General features: G+C 39.9%; 1 protein-coding gene across 1 annotated transcript in view; it reads left to right on the plus strand.

Moving 5' to 3' along the window:
- The window catches only part of LMO7 (LIM domain 7), a 232,038-nt gene that overhangs the window by 180,591 nt on the left and 40,388 nt on the right, over positions 1–11,059 (plus strand). The window contains 2 exon segments of the mRNA XM_037736810.1: positions 7,267–7,384; positions 9,486–9,628. Coding sequence (XP_037592738.1) covers positions 7,267–7,384; positions 9,486–9,628 — 261 coding nt within the window.

Here is an 11,059-nt window from a genome sequence, read left to right on the forward strand (position 1 = left end):
AGGATGGTCTCGATCTCTTGACCTCGTGATCCACCCGCCTCAGCCTCACAAAGTGCTGGGATTACAGGCGTGAGCCACACCCAGCCATTTATTCTTTCTTAGTACAAAATCACAAGGTGGCTATATCATAATATTTTCCACCAAGCTTTGTAACTTTGTGAATCTAAGGGCTAACAGTATTTGAGCAAGAGGAAGAGAGTTAAAGGATGACAAATATTTTAATCTGCTCAAGCCTCAATAGCTAAGTATCTCCCCTTACAAGGATTTACTTCAAATATAAGGATCTCTAGTTTTGATAGCTTTTTATAATTTTGATAATTCAGAAATCTTGGAAGCTACTAAACGTGAAGCAGTATAACCATTCTAGATGCCAAAGGTGTAACTCAGCCATAGGCAACAAATTGTAAGTACTTGTTAGACACTTATTTCTTTCTTTCTTTTTTTCTTTGAGACAGAGTCTCACTCTGTGCTCAGGCTGGAGTGCAGTGGCGCAGTCTTGGCTCACTGCAACCTCCATCTTTTGGGTTCGAGCAATTCTCCTGCCTCAGCCTCCCAAGTGGCTGCGATTACAGGCATGTATCACCATACCTGGCTAATTTTTGTATTTTTAGTAGAGACAGGGTTTCACCATGTTGGTTAGGCTGGTCTCAAACTCCTGACCTCAAATAATCCACGCACCTCAGGCTCCTAAAGTGCAGAGATTATAGGTGTGAGCCACCATGCCTGGCCTAGCCACTGATTTTAAAAACCAGGGTCCCTGCATGCTTTCCATGTGCCATGCTAAGGCACCTTATCCCCTATCCAGCTTATCTGCATGATGCTCAAGCATTTGCTACTCTCAAGTCATAGGAAAGCTGTTTTAACTTGATTAAAATCTCTTTGCAGCTTTAAGCATGTTGAATTGTAACTTTCAGAAGAATTTTCATTTGTAAATTAAATATAACTTTATAATGTAAGCAACTCTCATAAACAGTTGCTTTTCCTAAAGGGAATACACATACCCAGAGTACAAGTATGTGATGGGAATGTCGAAATGTACAACCATTTCAATGGCTGGTTGTGTTCCCCTTAGTGAGGGTAAGTTATATAACTGAGTTAGAGAAGAAAAGAGAAACCTAAAACCAAAGCTTGAAAAGCTAAAGATTTTTCTGGATTAGAGCTGCAAATGTTTTCTAACCCAGGATAGTTGTTTGGATAGTACAATATTTGTTTTAAAGGCTGTTCTGCATGCAGTTTAATGCCAAGGTAACTACACAAATAAAGCAAGATGATCTGTAAATGGAGACTGAATAATGCATGACATGTCAAACAATGGAAAGCATTATAATATGAATGTGTCTTCAGAAAACTCAAGTGTGTTTTGGACTGCTTGAAGTCGAATAAGTCAAATCTATAACAAAGGATTTTTCTCTGCAGTCTATCAGTTACCAGTATTTTTTTTGTTTGTTTGTTTGGTTTTTTTTAAAGAAATAAGAGTCTTGCCATGTTGCCCAGGCTGGTCTTGGGCTCCTGGGCCCAAGCATTCTTCCTGCCTTGGCCTCCCAAAGTGTTAGGAGCACACATGTGGGCCATGATGCCTGGTTTTCCGGTGCTTTTCTTAAGTCGAACTGCTGCAGTAAAAATAGAAATTTAAATTGGATTAAGTGTAGGCTTTTAATCTAGAACTTGTTTCATGTTTATACTGGGTGATATTTCCCTGAACATAATGTACGTTGTCAAGCCTGGCATCGTTACCTGGAAAAGAATTGTTGCTCAACTTGCTGTCATTGAAAAATAACTGCCTGTAACATGAATGCTTGCTTTCTTGTAGGGACTGGGTTAAAGAGAAATGTGCAATATCTTTTGAAGTCTGAGACTGTTAATTTCTGGCTTGCTTTTTATTTAACATTTAACACCTGTCAGTTTGTCTGTTTATGTTTAGTAAGATGCTTTGTATATGGTTGTTATTTCTTGTATGTGCTTTTGTCTTGCATGGTTTTATGTCTGTGTGGTTTCATGAAACTTGAAAATCTGGGCATGTGTTTTGTCAGAGAAATTAATGACAAAATTTTTGTAAGGATATGTAGAAATAATCTTGTATGTGATGAAGCTGTTGAATCTGCTGCCAGTATTAATAGGAAATGAACACTGATTCCATTTTTTCACTTAAGAGTTTAGCCAAAAGAGTCTGTAGAATTATAAAGCCATATGACAGCAAAAAAGAAGAGGAAAAAAAAGCCACTGTGAGTTATTTCTAAGGATTTCCCTCCATCCCCCCAGAGACATTTGGCAGTGCCTGGAGACATTTTTGATTGTCTCGCTGGGTGGGTGGGGGTGTGTGCACTACTGGCAACCAGGGCCTTCGTAGCCAGTGATGCTGCTGAATGCCCTGCAGTACACAGGAGTGCCCTACAACAAAGAGTTTTCTGGCACCAAAATGTCAACAGTGGTGCTGTTGAGGAACCCTCATTGAGACTCAAAATGAAAATATCTTCATCACATTGCCTTTTTATTCTAGTGCATGGTAATTCCAAAGCCTCTTGTCCAAGTTTTAGCAATGATTGCTTTTCAGAGAATTCCTATAATAATCTGAGGGAAATATACTTAGAGGTACATAAGGCAGCATATTCCTGTCTCCCTCTGAAAGTTGAGGATCCCTAACCTTAGTATCATGAAATTTCTGTTTGCTATATGAGGCTATCCATGATTTTATATTTGAGAAAATATGCTGCATGCTGATCCTTTTTGATCCCTTACTCCTCTGTTACTCCTGTTACTCCTGGAATAAGTAGAGGAGCATAGTAGGCAGTCCGCATAGTGGAAGAAGAGAGTAAGACTTTAGCGACCTTATTTTATGATTGACACCTTCTACGTTAAACTTCCCCTTTTTCCTCGGTTTCTTCCCAAATGCTATTTTTAAAAAATTCTGTTCAACAGAAGGGCAAGATGCTAGATGTGTATTTTTTGGAAAAAATTCAGTTGCAATTCTAAATTGGAGCCCTTCCAAACAAGGAAATACAAATGAAGCAGGACTTGTCAGAGACATGTGGTTTGGCATCTAATCACCCTTCATTCAACAAAACATACTAGAGTTGTGCAGTCCTTCATAGTTTTCCCAAACAATTTTTCTGATGCTATCTCTGGTGCTTATCTCAAATCTGTGAGGCTGACAGATAGGGATGTGGAGATAGAGAAACAAATATTGCAGCTTTCCCAAGGACACGTGACTTGTGAGTGGTAGAACCGGACTAGGGCTTTGCCTCTGAGATAATTCATGTAGACTGCTTGGCGAGGTTGCTGGCACAGAGTAAGCCCTCAGAAGCTGAATATTATGCCATTAATGCTGATAAGGGAGGAAATAATTCTTTGTGATCTGGCTGAGAGACTCCTTCCTCCGCTCCAAAAGTTCTAGATTGTATCATTGTGGTCTGCAGGGACCTCTCTGATTTGAAGCAGCTTGGAAAGTTTGCTTGTGGGAGATCCCATGTAATCATGTTTTCTTTAAAGAAAGTTCGTGTATGGCCCAGATGGTTTAAAACATGCAACCCACACAGCCATATCCAGTTCTCATAATCCCTTCCTCACTTAGCAGGTGAGAAACCGGGGCTCGGAAATGAACTGATGTGTGTTAGGTTGGGGTGAAAATGGGCACCATGGCTGGGCCTGCAGCCCTCTACCTCCTGGCTTGTTGTGGTGCCTGGCTCCAGCTGCTATCCAATGTGTGCAGCCTCGATGTGGGTAACTATATGTACCCTAGGGAGTGAACTGTGCTCACATCCTGCCTTACACAGAGACTTGTCTACTTCAGAGTGTATTTGGTTCACTTTGTTCACATTGAGAACTGCCTGTGTGCCAGGCTCTGCTTCGTGTTGGGGGTACCCCGGAGGAGGATGCAGCCTTTGCCATTGAGAAAGACATTTCACGGGAAGACACCTTAGCATTGCATGGTGCAGGAGGATTGGGGCCAAAGAAGAGTAACCCCTCAGAGATCCTGGGCCTTCTAGCCTTCTTCCCATCACAAGATTATTAAAGTATTCATCGCATTCCTTTGTTGTTTTGTGCTGGGTTTGTGTAATCTCATGTGTTGAGTGTCTAGGTACCCTCATGCCTGGTTCTTAAACAATTTGTTCTGCCTCCTCTTAGTGGGTCTGTCATAGTATTAGTTCAAATAGCCTCATTCTTTGCAGTGTGACTTACGCGAATTTATATTCTTAAATTCACACAAATCAGTTTTATAAGTAGTCATACCTAGTTAGATGTATTACATTAATAGATCCATCTATATTCATATATGTCCTCATGTATTCTCTCTATATAATTTATTTCTTAATCATCCTTAATAAATGCTATGAAACTTTCTTCATAGAGCTGGGAATAGCCATAATAATCTTACAAAAAGAATTAGAAACATTTTAAGTATAGTAAATTTTACTTGATTAAATATGAGAAAACCTATCTCATTCTTCTCACGGACATTGAATGAGGATATCCTACCCACCTTGTGCTGCTAATGTGTTTTCCTCGTAAGCAACACATGACTTGTGAGGAAGAGAATCCAAACACGTACATGCGTACACACATGCACTGTACAAGACATAAGCCTGAGGGTTTAGTACCATGAAAAAGGTGTAGCTGATGCTGTAGAGGGGTTGAGAGGAGGGACAGAGAAGCTTTGATATGGAAGAGCTGGGAAGACTTCACCAAAGTGCTGAATATTATCTAGATAATTAATTTAACACATGTATCTAGCAGGTCTGGGCCCCCTTTCAGGTACAGGTGATGTACCAGCAAACAAATTAGAAAATTCCTGCTTTATAATCTTACGGGACAAGGCAAGTGATGTGTAAATAAATGTGCATTTCTGATGGCCAGGAATGCTGTGGAGGAGAAAGGGCAAAGGACAGGTTGGGTTGGGGGAGAGGAGCATTGATTGTTTCTGATAAGGTGGTCAGAGAAGGAAACGCAGAGGGCACATTTAAGCAGATGCCTGGAAGTGAGAGAGAGGCTATGTGACTATCAGGGTGAAGAGCATTCCAGGCAATTGAAGAGCAGGGAGAAAAGCAGGAGGTGTAAACAGGGCAGGGAGACCAGTTGGCTGGAGCAGAAGGAGTGGGAGCATGGTGCTAATGAGCACAGAGAGGGAGGTAGGAACCAGGGATGGCAGACCTCTTAAGTTTTGGAAGAACCTGCCTTTAATTTAGTGAAATGGGAAGAAAGGAGTGGGTGCTGAGTAGAGGTATACCATGATCTGAGTGCAGTCGGAAAGGACCTCTCTGGTTGCTGTTGGGTAGGAAGGGGTGGGTAATGTGATGTGATTTTTATAATAATTATAATAATCCAGGTAGGAGGTGATGTGATAATTGTTATAATCCAGGTGGCAGATGTGATGTGATTATTGTAATAATTGTAATCATCCAGGTAGGAGACACTTGGATCAGGGTGGAGTGGTGGAAGTGGTAAGAAGTGGTTGTGTTCTAGATATATTTAGAAGGCAGAGGGACAGGACTTCCTGATGGGACTAGTTATGGTATATGAGAGAAAGAGGAGAATCTGGGATGACTCCAAGATATGTGACCTAATGTTGGGAAGGCTGGAGGTGACCTTTACTGATATCAGGAAAGTGAGAAAGGAGCAGGTTGTGAAGGGGACAATCAGGTTTTCTATCTGTGACAAACTTGAGATGCCTATTAGACTTCCAAGTGGAGAATGAATAGAAGTTGGATATACCCGTCTGGGTCCTGGGGAGTGAATGGCATTTAAGAAGTTATGTATACTGGTAAAGGGCTTTTGAATCAGAGGGAATAGTTTAGGAAAGATGTTTGTTGAAACCGAAGGTCGGTTATTAATTTAAGAAGCCATTTTGGAAGTCTAGGTGAGTTAACTGTACTCTGATCTAGGGTGTTGGCAATACAGATGGAAAGAAAGAGACACTGAATGAAAGGGCTTGATAACTAATGGAAAGTGGGGAGAAGGGAGACACAACGCTGAAAAGTGGTTCTTAGGTTTCAGATGTGGAAGTCTGGAGGGCAGGTAGCAACATTAGTAATCATAAGAGGAAAAGCAGGTTTGGGGACAAGATTGAATTTGGTCACATCAACAATAACCATGCATTTAATGAGTTACAGTTTACAAAATCCCTTGTAGATATTATTTTAATCGGTCCTTTGACAATTGAAGTGCCTAGGGGATATCTTTGCAGAATTATTCATTCAAGGAGCAATTGGAAATGAGTCAAAGGAAAGACTGCTTCCTTAACTATGGAATTGGGAATTGCTTGGAAGTTTTACCTCCATGAGCTAGCTAAGCTAGGAATTCCTAAACTAGCTAAGAGCAAACATGCTTTAAAATAAATAATGATGGCAACTTCTTGGAAGGCAAAATTTAGATGCCCAGGCAGGAGATGTACAGTTACTTAAATAAAGTCAGGAGTGCAGTATAAAAGATCAGTAGGAAAGAGCTTCAAAGGCTCTTTCTCTCATTGCTACTTGCTCCCCAGTATTTAGATCTGACCTCTCCCCCTCCTTGAGACCAACCTCAGTCTCTCTTTGCCGTCTGGTAGAGTTTACCTGGCTCTTTTATGTGCATGTAGAGAGCACACATGTGCCTGTGCCCAGTGCCCCACTCTGTTCATTGGTTTCTACTGTGGATTGAGCTTTCCCAAAGCTTAACCTCCGTCGTCCTTGTGTTACAAGTTGAATGCATGCAAGCTGCCCTCATGAAAGAAGAGGGTTATAGAGGGAGTTCTAAAGAACTGTTAGAAACTACCTGTGGTACTTTGAGAATGAGTCTAGTGCTGTGGTAGGGCAGCTCTTATAGAATCCTTTAGAAGCAGCGGCACATTTATTCATGGTATTGAACTTGAGGAGAAAAATATCAGGTAAACATTAAATTATTGATTAGTGCCCAGAAAAGGCAGCCAAACCTCAACAGATTGTCTTTGAGGGAGATAGAAAATAAAAAGAGATGATTCTAGTGACTATTTTTTCCCCTAAAGTAATCCCTTTATGCATTGACCTCTTTAAATATAAACCTTTGGTTATATTTTTGTCAGACTCATATAGGGCTATTCTAGCCATTTTGTGAAAAAATTCACACTCGAGTGCTAGGCTCTTGTTTCTGAGTTTTGGAAAAACACCATCTATCTCTGTAGTGCTACTTTTGTGACACTATCACTGAAGCGTCTAGGTAGAAATTTAGGTGGAATTTCCAAATGTAAGTCCAACCTCAGTTTAACCCTAAGTCTGGTCAGGTGAACTTCCATAGTAACCACGAGTGTTTTTATTGTAGGAGTAAGTCCATGAGTGATGTCAGCGCAGAGGATGTTCAAAACTTGCGTCAGCTTCGTTATGAGGAGATGCAGAAATTAAAATCACAATTGAAAGAACAGGATCAGAAATGGCAGGATGTGAGTATTTGGGGGGTTGGTGGGGGAGAGTGTATTTGTTTGACTATTCTTTGACTTTCTCAAAGTCAGTATACTCAAGATCATTTTCCTTGCTATTACAGAATTTGGTTCTGTATAAAATGTGACCAACTTGATTTACAAAGATTTTTAAACCTTTTTTTCCTATTATTGTTGCATATTTTAAAGGCCATTGTGAAAAATATACCTGAATGTTTATTTTCTAACATTTCCTGAGTTCTGAAAAATGTGAGTTGCTTCCTTGCAGTATAGTGAACTTACTCACTTGTTTATGTGGTTGAATTTGGAATATGCACAGTGAGTATACTTCTGATGGGAAAGACCTGGCCAAAGTTTCGGGAGAGAAGACCAACAGGGCTCTGGCCGAGATCTTGGCATCAGTAAGGAGAGATGAAAAGGGTTAGTAGTTAAGAGTTAATTAAGGAGATTTGGGGAGAAATAAGTAATAGAACTCAGAGCAATATTTTGGCTGTAGAAGTCATTAATAATATGAATCAAAATGAAATGTTTTTGCAGAATTGACCTATATCCAGGTGTTTATATAGATATAGACTTAATCTTCAGTTTTGATCCTGAAGGAAAAAGCTTGACCGTTTATTTGAATAAAGTAATTGTGAAAAACTGAAGAAATGCAAAGAAATACAGTAGACAAACGATCAGAGCAAACCCAAAGGAATTTGAGGACAACTTTATTGTGAGAGTTGAGTGACAGCATGAACACAGGAGTCAGAGTGAATCTTAATTTTCAGAGGAATTAATAGTCTCTGAAATGAAGAAACCCCTACCCTGCCTACCTTTCTAAATTCTGGTGTCTCTTTTAATTGGGAACTCAATTTAATTGTCAAGAAACAGTAGTTCAGTATCACTTTGCCAAAATACATGGTGAATTTTCTGGTATGAAAGTAAGTATTAAGGGCTTATCTGTTAGGTTAAATCAGATAAAAATTCATGGCCGTTATGCTATAGGACTAAATGTGCATTGCTTTTGTTCTTTCTGGAAGAAGTTCATATTGGTCTCAGGCTGTTTTTAAAGCAGGAGTGCCTCTGTGGGCTGGCAAGGGGTATAAACCAAACTTACTTTGCATGCCCTGGGGGTGAAGTTTGGTTTTGTCTGAGACCTTGAATGTGCTTCTGTTTGGACTGGAATGCCACTACCAGTTCTTGGCATGGCGTTTCTCTGTTTTGGAGACATGGAAAACTTTATACCTTGCAAAGTGTCTTAACCCCCTGGGTGTCAGAACCAGCCTAGGTTTCTGGGGGGAAGTGAAAAGCTGAATTAAGATGACTGTCCCTGGGGTCACCCAGCAAGGTTAGACTTAACGTTCCTGGGGATATGGGAGACAGGTGTTGGTTTGTTCTCACCACGTGTTCCTTATTACCCTCACCTAGGTGGACTTAACCCTTCTGAAATCGTATACTCCAGTCTCACCTTCCCAGTTAAAGCCTCTCCACAGCCTCCCCTTCCGGAGTAGAACCGGCCCCATGGTTCTTAGGACCCCACTCTCTCACGCAACCCTGTCACACTCGTTCCTGAACTTTTATTTAGATGTCTGTCTCTCCCCTGTAAACTGAGAGTTTCTTGAGGGGAACCACACCTTATGCATGTATGTATTAATAGTTCGTACACTTGGGCCTGTCTCAATGTAGGGATTGAGCTCTGTTCGTTAAATGAAAGACAGACTGCATCTGCGCTTAACCATCATGGTTGCGTTTTTGTTTCAGTCTTACCAGTGAAACGTGTTTCACGTAACAGCCAGGTTTTTGGAGTGAGATGAAAACGAATTTGAAACAGTTCTTGATCTAATTACAAGCATTTAGCATTCTTTGTGAAGTGTGCAATGAGGCAGATACTTTCTGGGGAAATAAAAATGGGGTCTATCTTATTAGGTCAGGTTTTTCAGACAGACACAGATAAAGGCTTAGTACAGAAACACTGGCTATAAAAAGCAAAATTAGGGCACCTTGGCATCCAGTTGGAGTGAATAGTTTCAGTGATGTAATAAGATACTCTGGCACATTCTCGGTGCTAGAAATGGTGTGTAGAAATTCAGGTGTGCCCCTGCTGATGTGATTTTTCTGTCAGGACCTTGCAAAATGGAAAGATCGTCGAAAAAGTTACACTTCAGATCTGCAGAAGAAAAAAGAAGAGAGGGAAGAAATTGAAAAGCAGGCACTTGAGAAGTCTGAAAGAAGCTCTAAGACGTTTAAGGAAATGCTCCAGGACAGGTAATAATGCTGAATGCACCTTGGTTTTAACAGGGGCGGGGATGCCAGGCTTATAAACAGGTATTTTGTGTAAGTGTAGTGTGACGTAAGTGTCCACCAATATTCAACTTTAATCAAATATGCAAAGAAACGTTCCAGATTTCGGTCTGCAGTGAAAAAAACAAAGCGTTGTTGAAATAGTGACTTAGAGTAACAAAATAAATTTATTATTTCTTCTCTTACATTGTGCGTTCACATGCAGAATTGGATGGCGTTGGCTATGTTTGGTGTAGGAAATACACTACATTTTACTCTTAAGCGAATTAAGGAATGAGATGGTCCAATAAAACCAGCTCTTTTAACTAAATTGTGTAAAATATAACCAAGTTCTTTTTCATGCTTAATGGCACAGTTCATTATATTTTAAAGAAAGTTTTTATAAATGTGTTTTATTCTTTGCTTTGTAACATAACAGTATAAAGGTCAAATTTAAACTTTCCTGTAAAGCATTCGTTACTGTGTGAAACATTAGGGTATTTACAGGTCAAACAGAAGGAAAATATGCTTTTAGAATAATGTCAGAAAGGAAATATGCTGTCAGATGAAATGAAACAAGGCTGCTTTCTGCCCTAAAAGCCAATGATAAGCACAGTTTTGTTCACTTAAATGCAATTCAGTTAGGTTGGGAGGTAGATATTCCTTTCTAAATGTGAGAGATGAGGGTGTTTTGTAAACCTTTCTGTAAATATGAATGGTGACTTTTAATCCCTAATAATTGTTCATACAAGTTCTGTCAAGCTATATTAAATCATACATTAGTTTGATCTCCACAAAAGCCTGAATCTTTTGTAATCTTTTATTTTTACTTAGTTATTGGAGATTTATCCAGGTAAAAATCCTCACAGGGCTGTCAATTAATCTACGACTTCGGAAGGTTCAAATTGGTTATCAGTCATGATATTTATAGTGTTTTAATTTTGAAAGTTATAAACTTGTGGATACAATTTTGTGAATAATCTCTTACTAAAATTTCCTTGTTTCATTATTAAAATATCTTTACAATTAAAAAATATATATCTGAGTGAAGTATTTGAGAATCTTTTTAATTAAAGAAGTCAAGTTCTTATTCTTTCTTAGTTGGGACATTAGGATAATTACATACATCTTGCTGGGCAGGGTGGCTCACGCCTGAAATCCCACTTTGGGAGGCTAAGGCAGGCAGATCACAAGGTCAGGAGTTCAAGACCAGCATGACCAATATGGTGAAACCCTGTCTTTACTAAAAATATAAAACAATCAGCCAGGTGTGGTGACACATGCCTGTAATCCCAGCTACTCAGGAGGCTGAGGCAGGAGAATTGCTTGAACCCTGGTGCCAGAGGTTGCAGTGAACTGAGACCGCACCACTGCACTCCAGCCTAGGTGACAGGGTGAGACCCTGTTTAAAAAAAA

This window comes from Cebus imitator, unplaced genomic scaffold (assembly GCF_001604975.1).
Source record: "Cebus imitator isolate Cc_AM_T3 unplaced genomic scaffold, Cebus_imitator-1.0 Scaffold29, whole genome shotgun sequence".
Lineage (NCBI taxonomy): Eukaryota > Metazoa > Chordata > Mammalia > Primates > Cebidae > Cebus > Cebus imitator.